This window comes from Hemicordylus capensis, chromosome 1, assembly GCF_027244095.1.
Source record: "Hemicordylus capensis ecotype Gifberg chromosome 1, rHemCap1.1.pri, whole genome shotgun sequence".
Lineage (NCBI taxonomy): Eukaryota > Metazoa > Chordata > Lepidosauria > Squamata > Cordylidae > Hemicordylus > Hemicordylus capensis.
The window spans coordinates 12,780,936-12,797,135 of NC_069657.1; the positions used below are offsets into that span (position 1 = coordinate 12,780,936).

Below are 16,200 nucleotides of genomic sequence, written 5' to 3' on the forward strand. Positions count from 1 at the left end.
TTATCCAGACATCGAGTCCTTCCCAAGGACCTGGAATGGCTGAATTTTATTGTCAATTGTTACAGATATCATCGCAGAATATAGGCTGTTCCCAGTAAAGCTGCTTTTTGTAATTGGCTGATGGTGATTTCTGTGACTCCTATGGTGTTGAGGTGCTCTTCAAGGTCTTTTGGAACTGCACCCAGGGCGCCAATGACCACTGGGATTATTTTGGTCTTTTTCTGCCACAGCCTTCTTCTTCTTCTTCTTCTTCTTCTTCTTCTTATTATTATTATTATTTTACAATTACATCCTGCTCTTCCTCCAAGGAGCCCAGAGCGATGTACTACATACTTAAGTTTCTCTTTCACAACAACCCTGTGAAGTAGGTTAGGCTGAAAGAGAAGTGACTGGCCCAGAGTCACTCAGCTAGTATCATGGCTGAATGGGGATTTGAACTCGGGTCTCCCCGGTCCTAATCCAGCACTCTAACCACTACAGTTATGAAATCTGGCACACATAAATTCCACATTGACAGGACTGTATTTTTTTTTTAAGGCTGTGGGTAACTCCTCGGGCGTTTGGAGAATTTTTTGTGGGGGAACTACAGATTGAAAAAAAGAACTAAAACTGACTTGTTTCAAGCCCAAACCAAAGGTTCTGGATCTGAAGCCCTCCCTGGGACCATCATTCCACCCCCATGTGGAGGAACAAGGGCATTCCTATGATTTTATATTAATGTATGTTTCCCCATTGCAGAAGCACACAATCGGTAAAAGTGAATGTTCTTTGAATGTTTCTTTTTGTCGATAGAAATAATTTTTCACTTTACCTTCTAGCCATTATGGGTTAAAAGGTGTGAAATCTGTTTAATCCCTTTTAAAAGGTCTGCCTGCTCCTGCAAAGGGGAAGAAAAAAATTAATATAAAATCAAAGGAATGTCATTTTTCCTCCACATGGGGTCAGATCCAGAAGTTTTTGTAAAGTTCTGGCTTGAAATAAGCCAGATTTTGCCTATTTTAAATATTTTAAAAATTCATCCAAAATCTGTGGATAGCTTTGAAAAAAATTAGAGAGTCCTGCCAATGTGGACTTCATGTATGCCAGATTTCATAATTGTATGAGCATATATTCAGGAGATATAAGGGCAAAGGGGGCATGCTGTTACCCTTGTCATGAAGGCAAAGGGCAGATTCCGCCACATGCCGGTGGAATGATGGTCCAAGGTGTGTCTTTTGGTTTTTGTAAAGTTCTGGCGTGAAACAAGCCAGATTTCACAATTCAGCCATTTTAAAACTTTTTTTAAAAAGTCACCAAATATCAGGTGATTGACCAATTCTCTTCAAATTTACTACAGTTGGCCCTGACCACTCTTTCCCTACATGTGGCAAGTTTCAGGGCTCTAGGACCAACCATTGATTTTTGGTGATTTTTTAAAAAAATCTTCTTTGGGACCCTCCCCCCCCCCATTTGTTCAGCCCGCTCCCTGGCTGCTTTTAAGGCCCTTCTTAAGACCCACCTGTTTCGCCAGGCGTTTGCCTGTTAATTATTATTATTTTAATTGTTATTGTTATTGTTGTTCACCGTCTAGAGTCTTTGGAGGAGGCAGTATATAAGAACATTTTAATAAACAAACAAACAGATAAATAAATACGTTTCCCTAGTTACCACTAGGGGGAGAAATCCAAATTTAACTCAGAATTCGGATTCCGAATCCAGTGACCAGAGCCCATAGAATCCGAATCTGATATTGTCAAATTTGGATTTAGTCAAATCTGAGTCAGGATTTTCTGAACGTGCACAGGCCTAATCTATACAGTAATGGAAGTCCCAATCTATCCCTAGTTCCTAGACAGGTACAGGTACTTGATATGAGCCAATTCTTTGACAGGGGTCTGGTAAGGGAGATAGTATTCTTCTAGACCAGTGGTTCCCAAACTGGGAGCCTCTAGATGTTGCTGAACTACAACTCCCATCAGCCCCAGCTACAATTTACTGTGGCTGGGGACGGTAGGAGGTATAGTTCAGCAACATCTGGAGGCTCCCAGTTTGGGAACCACTGGTCTAGACCATAGGCACACCACTTCCTCTTCCTCTTACCTGCACCTCCACAGAGTACTCTGCCGGAAGAATATAGATCAAACTGGACCACTGGCCTCTCCTAACCAAGTCTCCATGATGAATTCTGTCACTGTGGCAGGGCTCACAGCAAACCCTGCCCCTCACCCCTTTTTAAAGTGCCCTTATGCCAAGTGCAGTAAGAGGATGTCTTACTCATAGAGTAAGGGATTGAGAACTGTTGGAGAATATGAAGCTTTAGGGATTAAATTTTATAAGTGCCCTGACAGGACTCTCAGGCTGTGTGGAATTTACAAACCTACAATAAAGTATTAAATAAAACAGGGGGAAAACACATAAAATCACAATAAAACCACAGAAGTTGCAGCAGGAATCGAGCAAAGTAATAAGACAACATTCTATCTATCTATCTATCTATCTATCTATCTATCTATCTATCTATCTATCTATCTATCACATTTTTATACCGCCCCAAGCGCGAGTTCTCATTAAAACCAGCTATTTGACAAGCTGGAATGTCTGGACAATTAAAGTGAATGGGATAATCCACATGCTTAAGAGTTCCAGGATGAAAATGGATAAGTCTATACTGTATTTACCTGAATCTAAGAACTAGCCCTCACCCCCTGCCCCTGGTTCTTTGATGTTAGAAATTGAGGGGCCATTTAAAAAACAAAAATTAGGATCCTTTTCCTTTTGGGTAAATAGTATAACATATATTTAACCCATATTTTAAAAGGGGGTCGTCTTGAATCCGGGGTAATCTTCTCTTCGGGTAAATATTGTAGTCGGGAATGGCTGGCTTTGTCTCTATCCCTTCAAATCTTTGTTTGTGTGCAAGGCAGCTTTTTTTCTGGTGGTGCTGCTGGATGGTTTAATAAAACCGAACCTTGAGATAAAATCTGTTTGTGTGTGCAAGAATGGCAGCCTACCCATCTGTCCTCAGTTGCGGTGATTTGTGCAGCTGTGCAGGCCCTGGAGTGCAAAGGTCAGTTTCATTGCCCCCATTATTTTTGGACCCCCCAACAAATGGCCCCTCTTCTTTTCTTTGGGGTTACTAGCCCAGGGGCCAGGATGAGATTAAGCCTCACCTGTGGATCAGTCTGCCCTGTTGTGTCTTCTTTCTGAGTCTGTTTTTGGCTGGCTTTTAATAGCCTGAGTGCGGGAACAGGCTGTCGGGGACATTGATGGTGGGTCGGGAAAATGCAGAAGATGCTGTCATTTCATTAAAATACTTGTTCTGAAAGACCAAGGGAGATTATATCAAATAGGCTATATCAAGTCAGGAAAATGGTTGATGCTGTGTTTTTAATTGGATATATTTCCTTGTGGTCTCAAACTTGTTCTAAAGATGGATTTGGAAATGAAAGTTTTTTAAAAAAATAAACCCACAAAAGTGCTGGTGGAGGAGCAATTCATCTGCCCTCCACCCCACCCCACCCCACCGCACCCCACCAGACTTGCTTTGCTGAAGTTCCGTGCTCCTGCTTTGGATGTGGAAGGAATGCCTTGTGGTTTCTTTGACTTGCATTGACATGCATGCTGGTCTTAGCTAATGGGTGCTGTTTTGTTTTTCTTAGCGCCCCCACTGCCCCGCTTTCTTTTTAAAAGATAAAAATCATGTAAAGGCTGTGCAGCAAAAATGCTATCCAGAGTGCAAGAAACCAGCCCATTAAGGACCTGAGCCATGTGATAAAATCAGACTTCAAAGCAGCTCCCTGAGGAGGGTGTCTGTCAAGAACTCCCAAAATACCCCTGAGAGTTCTAGGAGATGACAGCCTTCTGCAGCCTGCTGAGGATGAGTAGCAGCCTTCATTAGATAAATTCCTACTTAATACAAGCCCTCTTCAGGCTTACACTGTACGTGTGTCCAGGAGTCTGCACACATGTGAATGTTTTTGTGTGAATGACTTGTACATGCATTCACTTTGAAAGTGAATCTGGTTACAGGCTTCCTGAATGCAGGATACAAATAGGAAGTGTACTGCTATCCATATGCCAATTCACACATTACATTCAACAATCGTATGATGAGTGTTCAGTGTACACAGGTATAATAATTTACATTATGTTGAACGCAGGTACAGAAGTACATTTCCTATCTGTCCCATGCATTTGAAGGGCCTGTATCCAAGTTCACTTTTAAAATGAACACAGGTACAGTCATTCATACAAACACATGTACGAGTGTACAGACATCTGTACACTTGCACAGCATAATGTCTGAATCGGACTCATGTGTTCTATGTAACTTGCGAATAACTGTTCGTGCATACAGATTTGTCTGTGCATATACATTACACAGATTGTACATGCAATGAGCATAATGTGCATCTAGGGCTACAGACTCTGGTATATGTACAACCAAAGTATATGGTATGTGTAGAACCACCTGCTTGGGTACACCCCGTGGGATTTTTAACTGAACAACAAACCTCTTGGCCCTGTCACAGGAAGAAACACAGAGAATGGGACAGAGTGCAGGTCACAAATACCACTGCATTGGTACTGTCTCAGAATGTCCCCTGGTTTTGCATCTGGTGACAGTGGGGACATTTCAGCAATTTTCTGGGATGAGCGCACTCCTCCCAGCAGCCTCAAATTGTTTACCCGGAATACCACTACGTCATGACATTGTGTACGTTCTGGAGCTTCCTTTGAGAAGAAGGTGGCCACTTTAATATGTTTCATCTAGTATGTTTATCCAATATGTTTCATCCCCATCCCCCAAATTCTAAAAGATGTAAGGTAGCTTCACTCCCCCCTCCCCTCCCCAATCAAGCCAAAATGTTTTCATGAGATATGGTGCCGCCCAAACCAAACTTTCATCTCTGGGCGGTTAACATAAAACAATTAAAACACATATAAAAGTTAAAACAAATCAACAGCTTAAAATCCACCATAAAATTAAATAGACAATTTTAAAAAGCTGAGAAAGCTTGGGCGAAAAGATGGGTTTTCAGGTGTTTTTAAAAAAATTGCCAGAGATAGGGAGGATCGTATCTCAGCAGGGAGTGCATTCCACAATCTCGGGGCAGCGACCGAGAAGGCCCGTCTCTGTGTAGCCACCAGACGAGTTGGCAGTAACTGGAGACAGACCTCCTCAGATGACCGCAGTGGGTGGTGGGGCTCATAATGAACAAGACGCTCTCTTAGATACCCAGGGCCTAAGCCATTTAGGGCTTTGTAAGTTATAACTAGCACTTTGTATTTTGCCCGGAAACTTATATTTATCATATTTTTATACCCCCTGATATGTACATCTCTAGGCGGTGTACACATTTTAATATCAACAATCACAGATTAAAATACATTATGTTGTGCGGATGTACAGATGTCTGTACACTAGTATATGTTTCTGTGTGAATGACTTCACCTGCGTTAAGTGAACCTGAGTACAAGCCCTTCAAATGTATGGTTCTGATAGAGAAGTGTACTGCTCTGCCTGCTTGCAGCATGACGTGCGAATATCTGTACTCGTATCAGTGCTCAACGTCATGTCTGAATCGGGCTTTAGGTGAGCATGTGTAAGTTTGCTGTCCTTAAAAGTACAAGTGCAGCATGAGTATTCTTCAAGCATGGAAGTGCCGGGTCTGAGAGTTTTATATATTTCTATGTTTGTACTCTTCTACCAAAGACAACCACAGGGCTCTGTGGTCTCCAGGAGTCGACACCGACTCGACGGCACACTTTACCTTTTACCCGGCCTTTCTCCAAAAAAACGGTTACTCTAGATGGCTTAGAAATAATAATAAAAAGATTGTTTTAATCTTAGCAAGAACAGAAATACAACGGATAGTAAAATTTGCATGATAAAAACCTCACATCAGCAAACAGCAAGTTAAAAAGCACATAATCACAGGCTGTAACTAAAAAAATGAAGGGCGGGGGGGAAGAATGAAAGAGCCTCCAGACAAAGTGGGGAGCCAAGCTGGGGGCAGGGAGTATTCTGTATTTTAGCAACCACAACTCAAAACTGCATTCAGAATCCTGATTTTGTTACTGCATATATTTGTTGCTTAGAATTTATATGGCATTTTTATAAGTCCCTGGAAGACAGTTCTTTGTAATCTGGGCTCTCTGCACACCAGGGAGGGCATAAGTTATGAATGGGGAAACTGAGGGTACCAGAAATAGCCTGGCTTCTTGGCCACCCATTGAGCAGAGCGCAGGATTTGAATCCAGATCTTGCATGTCCGTTTCCACTGGGCCATGCCGGCTGGCTATCACTGATGCAGAACTGGTCCTTGGTCTTTGTTAGCAAAGGAGGAGTTTCTTCCGAAGGGGTTTCTTATAAAGTTAGAGCAGTTTCCTAAGTTGCCTGTGTGGCAACTAGTGCCAAGAATTGACATGCATGCACAGACACACCCTTTATCCATAAAATGTTATATATTAAAAGTAGTGCTGCTTTAAAAAACTAAAAGGCAAAAAGAGAGGAAATAAATCCTTTTATGTATTATCCCATTTGTCACACTGAAATTCTGGGAGGTGTATTTAATGCAGTTCAGTTTTCCCAGCTAATTGTTTTCTGAAGCTGGAAAGATGTAATGTTGAGATACAGGCTGCAGTTTGTATGGCGTTTGTTGCTGTCACATGCAGATACGCCTTAATTTGTTCCAGGGAAGGAAAAAAAAATCCGCACTAGGCATATGGAAGCAATCCTTTACATTTGCTGTAATTTTCTGTGATTGGTTTCTAGGGCAAACCATCTGTTCAGATTATTGACTGTGAGAAAAATGTTAATATTGGCTACAGAAACGTCCTTGGACTTGAGAGACCTTTGAGTTAGTGGGTTGAAATCCCACCTCAGCCAGGGACTGCCTGGGTGATCTCATCCATTTTTATGAGAATCACAGGGACCCACCTCACAGGGTTGTTGTGAGCAGGAGCAGACCCTACCAGTGGAGGGAGGGGGGATAAACGAACCACATGTGCAGCTCACTCACGCTCTGCTCTCCCCACTGTGGCCACCTTGCTGTGCTTTGTTTCACCTGCATTAACCCCAGGTACGTGGGCTGGTTATTTTCCCAGCCAGGCAAATAACCAGCCTGAGCACCTGGGCTTAACATGGAGGCGGTCGAAACAAGGCACAAGGAGGTGGCTGCAGGGGGAAAGAAGAGTGGGAACGAGCCATACCTGCAGCTTGTTAACCACCACTCCCCGCTCTGCCATACGGGTTACTCCTGGTTGTGAGAATGAATGAACTGAGGGTAGCACAACTATTCGTAAACTAAAGGAGGGCTGTCACGTCAGTCCGTTTCTGGGCCCAATTCAAAGTGCTAATGTTAACCTTTAAAGCCCTAAATGGCTTGGGACCAGGGACTTGAGAGAGCTCCTTGCCTCATATGTCCCTACCCATACTTTTAAGATCTTCTTCAGAGGCCCTTCTCCGGGTGCCCCTGCCAAACAAGGTGAGGTGGGTCGCTACCAGGGAGAGGGCCTTTTCGGTGGTTGCACCCCATTCATGGAATAGCCTCCCCAGTGAGGTTCGCCTGGCTTCTTCACTTTGTTCTTTTAGACGCCAAGTAAAGAATGTTATGTTCATCCAGGCCTTTTAAATTTCGATCTAATTTTAACTGATTTTTTAAAAGAAGTCTTTTAAATTGTTTTGTTTTGTGTTTTGTATTTTCTCCTCCCTCCCCCTTTTATGGTCTGTTATGATTTAATGTGTTGTGTGTTTTTAACTCATGTTTTAATGTTGTGTTGTAAGCCGCCTGGAGAACAATTTGTTATGGGGCAGCTAACAAATAAAGTTTATTGTTTTGTTTTTATTTTATTATTATTCACCTGATTTTAAAAAAATGCATTTTATTAATTACTTCAGCTGCAGTTACTTCATTTAAACTTTCCAGCTGCTTCAAATAGAGCATTGATAATGGTGCTTGGACATTGAAACACATTTGCTTGATTTTGGAAGATCTGTTATTTTATCCTATTTTACACACTAAAGAGGTCTAAAAAACTTGTTTGAAGAACGGAAGAATGCATATATCATCACCATCATATTGTCTTATTCAAAGGGCATTTTAATCAATTGATTAATCCAGTGTTCTTCATTGTAAGGCTGGGGGGCCAGTGGCGTCCCCCATCAATGCTACATGTGTGTCCCCCCACAAATTGTTTATTGGGCCTGTGAGAAGCTTTGCTCAAAGCTGAATCCTCTGCACAGTCCCTCTGGTACCATGGTGAGGTGGTCATTCCTACTGTGCAGGGCTGTGCTTTGCCCAGTGTGGAGAGGGGACTCATTTAAGGAAATCAAACCTTCTTGAGCTCCTGCACTAACTTAAAGGTGTGTATGGAGTGTTGGGAAATATATCCCTTCCCTACACTTTCCCCATAGAGCTCTTAAGGGAGGGCTCCATCTTTTTTTAAAGGCCCTTCCCAGCAAGGAGAAAAGCACAATATTTTTCAGCAGCACAGTGGGAGATGGCTCTCATGGTGAAGATTTTTTTAAATTATTTTTTTTTGCCCAAGTGGCCTTGAAGAATAGTGAAGACCACTGGGTTAATCGTGCCTTCATTTGCATACAACTAAAACAATCATTATGAAAAAAAACTGTCTTTGTTTTTAGATGATGGATGTGTATATGTTATAGTAGGTACCATCTTGGAAGAGGCATTCTCTCCTGTGCAAGAGTGAAAAGGGAATACCTCTTCCAAGATGGCTCCTACCACTTGCAGTTTTTAGAAGTACTTAATGAAAATAATTAACACTTTAAAAATGTGTTGCCTGATTAAGGCCTTTTTAGTTTACGAACTTTTAAAATAGATTGATCAATTTAAAGGTGGTAGCCCTAAACATAGGAACATAAGAAGCTGCCTTCTGCCCAGTCAGACCATTGGTCCGACTAGCTCAGTATTGTCTACCCAGACTGGCAGCGGCCTCTCCAAGCTTACAGGCAGGAGTCTCTCTCAGCCCTCCCTTGGAGATACCAGGGAGTGAACTTGGAAACTTCTGCATGCAAGCATGCAGATGCTCTTCCCAGAGCAGCCCATCCCCTAAGGGGAAGTTCTCACAGTGCTCACACGTAGTCTCCCATCCAAATGCAAACCAGGGCAGACCCTGCTCAACAAAGGGGACAACTCATGCTCGCTACCACAAGACCAGCTCTCCTCTATCTTCAGCACTAGTGGAGAGAAGCCAGCAGCATCCCGTGTCTGGCCGCCACGGTGGACCCCCTCGCCTCGCCCCGCCCCGCCCCGCCCCCTACGTCTGATGTCAGATGCGGGCGGATAATGAGGTCCACCTGTATTTTCAGTATAGTTGCTACAGTCTGTATCGAAGACCCTTGCTCCCAGAGCGTGGCCGAAGGGCACATGCTACAGCCCCCTTGCTGAAGCTAAGCAGGTCCTGGTGTGGACAGTTCCTGGATGGACACATGTATGCCTTCACTGGGGATGGGGCCGAAGCTCAGTGATAGCGGATCTGCTTTGCATGCAGAAGGTCCCAGGTTCAATCCTTGGCAGCATCTCCAGGTAGGGCTGGTAGAGACTCCTACCTGAACCCTTGGAGAAGCTGCTGCCAGTCAGTGTAGACAGTACTGAATTAGGTGGACCAGTGTGTATCTGACAGCTTTCTGTGTTTCTATGACTAACTTTTCAACTATGGATTTTAAACACACCCGAACCTAGCCTGCAGAATATTCTATATTCTTTCTCTACAGATCATAATTAAGAAGTGGTCCATTCCTTGTCCTCTGCCATCAAATGCTGCTGTACAATATTTCCAGGTATGTAAGCTATTCAAAATTCTTTTTTTTTCAGCTGTGCAGTTCTTTGTTTTCGTTAAGTGCTAAGTTCATCTTGTTCTTATACAATGCAGTTATTTGTTGATCAAGTATTTTTGGTTGTTTGAAACTGCACAAATGCTCTGGGTTCAAGCTAGTCTGGCGGCATGCATTTCTCTATATGTTTTATCCAGGATTAATAACCTCCATACTACAAATCCAAGTCTTTTAATTTTAATTTTATTTTTGCATGTGTCTCCTGCCCTTCCTCCAAGGAACTCAGGATAGTGTATGTCAGTGGTTCCCAACCTGGGTTCCTCCAGATGTTGCTGAACTACAACTCCCATCATCCCGAGCTGCAATTCATTGTGTCTGGGGATGCTGGGAGTTGTAGTTCAGCAACATCTGGAGGAACCCAGGTTGGGAACCACTGGTATATGTAGTTCCTTCTCCTTTTATCCTCACAGCAACCTTGTGAAGCAGGTTGGACTGAGAGATCGTGACTGGCACAAGGTCATTCCCTAATAGCTGAGCAGGGATGTCAACCTTGGACCCCTAGTTATATTTCACCTCTCTAACCATTACACAGCACTAGCTTTCTGTATTAACACATACAGTTGCTTTGTGGTGGGTTATCTGGAAAGAGAGATGTGTTGCTCCTAGCAGAAAAGAGTTGTCTTTGAATAATGGGAAGAATGAGGGTGAGTTCTCTCTCTCTCTCTCTCTCTCTCTCTCTCTCTCTCTCTCTCTCTCTCTCTCTCTCTCTCTCACACACACACACACACACACACACACACACACACACACACACACACACTCTTCTGTTCCTATTCTTTCTGTATTTGTGGCTGCAGTGGGCTGCATGGATAATTCAGCGTACTGAACAACACTGGTGCATTTATAGCACACCATGGCCACAAGCTGTTGCAGACATATTTCATTTGTACCATGAACAGGCTTTGTACATTCATGCATAGAATTCATACATTCATGCACAGAATTTTCTAAATTTTAAAATTATAAATAATAAAATTATTATACATTTATTTATAATTATAAGTAGTAAAATTGTATTTTAAAATTATGTGATGAAATTATAAAAATGTATTTATAACAATAATAATTAATAATGAAATTATATATTTAAAAGTATGTGTTTTGAAATCATTTGATGAGTCACATTGTGTTTCTTGCTTGTTTGTCTTATACAGGCTTCAAATTCTTCCGGTGATTGTAAAGCAGCACTCTTCCATTTTTCCAAGGAGGTAATTTTATTGTATTCTCTTAACAGATCACAGGGGCTTCCAAAAAGCATTTCAGCCCCTCTTGCATTGCAAATAAAACAGTGCTTCTTAAAATGTATGCCTTTCAGCAGCTTCTTGCTGCTTTGCTAATGATAATCTGAATCATGAATTTTCAAAAACTGTGTTTTAAAACTTCAGAAGCTCTCCACAAAAATGGAGGGAATCTAATTTGAAAACCTTCAGTTCTGTCACTGTGACCATCACTCAAGGGGTTAGATAGTCTGAGGAACATAGAACATAGAAAGCTGCCATATACTGAGTCAGACCATTGGTCCATCTAGCGGAGTATTGTCTTCACAGACTGGCAGCGGCTTCTCCAAGGTTGCAGGCAGGAATCTCTCTCAGCCCTGTCTTGGAGATGCTGCCCGTGAGGGAACTTGGAACCTTCTGCTCTTCCCAGAGGAGCTCCATCCCCTGAGGGGAATATCTGACAGTGTTCACACTTCTAGTCTCCCTTTCATATGCAACCCGGGCAGAGCCTGCTTAGCTAAGGGGACAAGTCATGCTTGCTACCCCAAGACCAGCTCTCCTCTTTTAGAAATAAAAGAAAGGTTTTAGAAATAAAGGTTAAATATTACAGACTTTTTTTTCTAAACAGGGGCTTTTCTTTCTCTCTTTTAGAGTGCTTATGCCATTCCAACTATGGCTTTCTCATTTCTCTGCCATACCTCAGTACTGCCAATTTACTGCGAGCTCCAAAGGTAACATGTTATTTGTAAACGTATTGTTTTAAAATGTAACCTCCCAACTCAAGTTTTGGGGGCTGCAGAGGGAAGGGGGGGTTGTCAAAATTGCCCCCCAGCCCCCCATTTGCACTGTGAATGCCTTCCGTTTCTGAAAGAACAACTTAGGATAAAAGGACATTGTTTTGAAAGTAGCATTCAGAGCCTTTTCAGTTGTGACCCCTCGACTTTGGAATGTCCTCCAAAGCTTTGCCATGCTCCCTCATTGTTTTTAAGAAACAACTGAAGATGCATCTTTTTAGAAAGGCTTTTTAATATCTTATCCTCTGCTTTTATCTGGTAGGTTTCTGAATGTTTAGCCTTTTATTGTTAACTTTTAATTTCAATTTTAAAAACTTATTTTAATGATGGTTTTAGCCTGGTATTTGAGTGTTTTAACCTTATTCATTTTAATACATTTTTTAAAAATTAATGTTGTAAGCCGCCCTAAACAGTAGTGCACTGAAAGGGTGGGGTATAAATATTTTTAATAATAACAATTCAATTAGTGCTCAGGTGGCTAATTTGAGATTCAAAAGCTTGAAATTTTCTGGGGACTCAAAAGACATTATGCCAGAGGCCTAATGGAGCTGACTGTGGTCCATGGCACTCCCCATCCTTCCTTTGTGGGACCCTGGCTTAGCCCAAAAGATGTTATTAAGGGAGGAAAAGAGACCCAAGCTTGCAGGTCTAACGGAGGGCTATAGGCCACCTCCAGCCTCCAAGTCAGGATGCCTCTGAGTACCAGTTGCAGGGGAGCAACAGCAGGAGAGAGGGCAGGCCCTCAACTCCTGCCAGTGGCATCTGGTGAGCCACTGTGCAAAACAGGATGCTGGACTACATGGGCCATGGGCCTGATCCACCAGGCTCTTCTTATGTTCTTATGTCCCGTAATCCATTTGAGCTATTGCTTATTCATGGGAAATACAGGTATACACTGCAGGTTCTTGTCTGTATTTTCATGCTCCGGCCACTCCTTCCAATGCCTTAAAGAATGCCACATTTTTCTTCTGTGTTCGTAGTCCATCCAAAAGCAGGATGCAGAAGGTAGCCAACACAGGAATTGGCCTGAGCTTCCTAGTTTATTTTGTGTCTGCGCTATTTGGATACCTCTCTTTTTATGGTATGTATTCATTCATTTGTTACTTATATGGGGAACAGCAGACCTGCACAATTTGTGACCCACCATGCTGAACACGGGCTACCAGAGAGGCTCAGTTAAGCCCCCTGATGTTGCTGCCTGCCTGGGTCTGCAAAAATAGGAGACAGCCAAGCAGTTTGGCTGCTCACAACATAGGGCTGGAGGGCTTAATTCCCCTTGGTGGATCACAAGTTGGACAGGTCTGGAATAAGGCACATAGTCATGAATACACCTAAGGCTTTCCTTCTCAGCCATAATACTGTGGAGTTCTCTAAAGGGGGCCTGTATAACTTTGGCCCTCCAACTCTTGTTGGACTACAACTTCCATCATCCCCAGCCACAGTGGCCAATAGCCAGGGATGATGGGAGTTGTAGTTGAACATCAGCAGGAGCCCTGTTCTAAAGGCTTGTATATTCCACTGTTATTTGACTAATGTATGGGCTTAGCTGGTGCTTAAAAACATCACCTAGTTACCCTGTGCCAAATAGCTGTCCTCTGGATTTGTCATGGTGGCTTTCTTCTCTAGCCCAGTTGGAGAGAAACTTGCCTCTCTGTAGCATAACTTCTAAAATATATTATTCCTGCTTGGACATGTGGAAGCTCCGTTTCCACCTGCATGGATACTTAGCAGCACAAGGAGGAATGCCCTCTGCTTATGTTCAGATTGATGTCAATCCAGAATAGGCTCCAGGTTTGAGAATTGGCTCATATACAGTTCATAATACTGTATTCATATACAGTTCATATTCTGGTATTGTATGCCAGTTTGAGAACTGGCTCATATACAGTTCTCCTTATGTATTCTTACTGTTGTTCACAGTCTTACACAGAAATATATAAAACTCACAGAGAAATAAATTGCACAAAACAGCTGAACAAAAAATAAACACCGAACCAAGTAGGAAATGGTCTCTGCTATAGCCCATTGTCACCTTTTGGGCAGGTGGAGGTACAAAGAAGGGAGGGCAGGGGAGGGGAAGGGAGGGGAAGGCAACCAAAGACACAAGGCTAGAGCCGAATTCAGACATTATTCCAATGAGATACTGTGCCTGGGTACAGCGTCTCAAAAGGGGCTGGAATTCCCGCCTTGGCCCTGTCACTCACTCCTGCAGCCACTGCTCACGCTTTCAGCAGTGTTCATCTGAGGAGGCAAACACAGCTTCTGTGATGGCAAGTGCTTCCATGATCGGGAGGGGGCACGCATCCCGATCACTGAAGCATCCACCATCATGGAAGCTGCATTTGCCGCCTCAAATGAATGAAGCAGTATGCGTGAGCGGCAGCTGCAGGAGTGAGCAGCCCCCTTTTGAGACGCTGTACCCAGGTTCAGCATCTCATTGGAATAATGTCTGAATTTGGCTTGGATCCACTGGTACCCTGCATCCAAAAACAAATAACGTGGATTTAACTCAAGTGTCAGTCACTATGCATAAGGATTTTAAAAATAGGAATATGTGCTCTTCGCTCTAGTGTGGAGCTTGAACTGTGCACACACAACTTCATGTGGTACCTATTTCATCACCTCTTCTCACACCTCTTCAGTATATAGAGAGAAACAGGCCTACTCCTGATTAAATCAACTCGGCAGTGCTCTCTGAAAAATCAGATCCTTGCTACTTATAGACTTATGTACATAGATTGGCTTATGGTGTGGACTTGTACAGAGCTATTTAAGAAGCCGTGTTGGATCTCTGCATCCAGCCTGACTTGACTGAAAGTCAACTTGGGTTGGAAAAACTCCTTGAACTGAAAGAACAATCATGCAAAACCCCCTTAAGAGAGAAGATTGCCTAAAATTAACGTATCTTCTGATACATAAAACCAGTTTAGCAAATGGAGCATCTGTATCCACCCAGAGTGGATTCCACACACAACTACATTTTTCAGGTGATGACCGTAACTCTGATGAGTTCATTAGAAACGGCTGTTGAATGTTGTTCCTCTTTTGGTATATACCAGTGGCAACCATTAATGGGTAAAAAGCTCTCCACAATGAGAATATTTCTGTGGTTGTCTGAATCCGTATAGGCTTGTGTTCCCTTAATATCCAAGCCCTATTCACACATTATCTTCAACACTCGTACATGCCAGTGTCCGCAGGAACAGATCTGTACACAGTTACAGACAATTAAACATGTTATGTTAGGCACAGTTATTCACAGATTTTGTTGAACATAGGTACAATGGTACATATCCTATCTCTACCCTGCATTTGAGCAATGTGTACCCAGGTTCAGGTTTAAAATGAATGCAGGTACACTCATTCACACAAATATACATATGAGTCTACAGACATCTGTAGGCTCGTACAACATCATATCTGAATTGGGCTCCAGTCAGATTTCAGCACTCCTTACACCTTGGTGGCTTTCTTCTTTTCAAAGGTCCATCAAAATACTGCAGAAAGTTGGTGAGTGACTGACTTGAAATGGTGGCATGGTTGGTTTATGTCATGTAGTTAGAAGTTAATTGCTAACCATGTGGGTGATCATTTTGCCCACGCCTTGATGTTTGCCGATCCCTGCACTGCTGTGTGTTCTTGTTTCTAGGAGAATGCTTTTGAGCCCTGTCTTGCTTCCTTGCTCCTCTTCCCCCTGTATTTTCATAGCTTTGGTTCCTAGAAGAACCTCGTGTGCATGTCCGTGTGCCAAAGGGAAGTTTTCTCTCAACACTTCATTCAGGAAGCTGGATTCATTTTGCCCACTGGGAATTTGCTTGCTTTGTGCAGTCATGGTCATTTAAATGCATGACTGCCTTTTCCTGAATATCTGTCTCCTGAAAGTAGCTTGAAATGTGCATTTAAATCATTTAGGCTTTAGTAAGAGATGTCCTTGACTTTGGATCCGCCAGTGTCTTATCTGCCTTCCTCATGTCTCTTTATCTTGTGGACTAGACTGGCTTTTGATTTAATCTTAAGCAAGTTGATCTTCAGTGGGGAAGTGCCTTGCTGCTGGCCTTTTGAGGCCATATCCACCCCTTGCTTTCAGCTGCCTCTTTGAGACCAGATTCCAGGGCACTTGGTTTGTTTGTATCCCATTTTTAGTTAAAAACAGCAAAGCAGCATATGTTACAAAAATATATAAAGCAGCAATAAAACAACTTTTAAAGCTGCAGAATGAAACCGAGGGGGAAACATCTCAACTTGTGGTCTGAAAGCCACTAAAGAGGATCCAGATGGACCTCCCCAGACTGATGGCATTCTGCAGAGAAGGGGCTATCACTGAGTCTACCACTATTATTTTCCCCCA

General features: G+C 42.8%; 1 protein-coding gene across 2 annotated transcripts in view; it reads left to right on the forward strand.

Annotated features, from left to right (window-relative positions):
- The window catches only part of SLC38A6 (solute carrier family 38 member 6), an 88,933-nt gene that overhangs the window by 53,677 nt on the left and 19,056 nt on the right, over positions 1 to 16,200 (forward strand). For both annotated transcript variants that reach the window (XM_053259473.1, XM_053259463.1), the window contains exons 9-12: positions 9,722 to 9,787; positions 10,996 to 11,049; positions 11,710 to 11,789; positions 12,833 to 12,933. In XM_053259473.1, the coding sequence (XP_053115448.1) occupies positions 9,722 to 9,787; positions 10,996 to 11,049; positions 11,710 to 11,789; positions 12,833 to 12,933 (301 nt within the window). The remainder of the gene's footprint in view (positions 1 to 9,721; positions 9,788 to 10,995; positions 11,050 to 11,709; positions 11,790 to 12,832; positions 12,934 to 16,200) is intronic.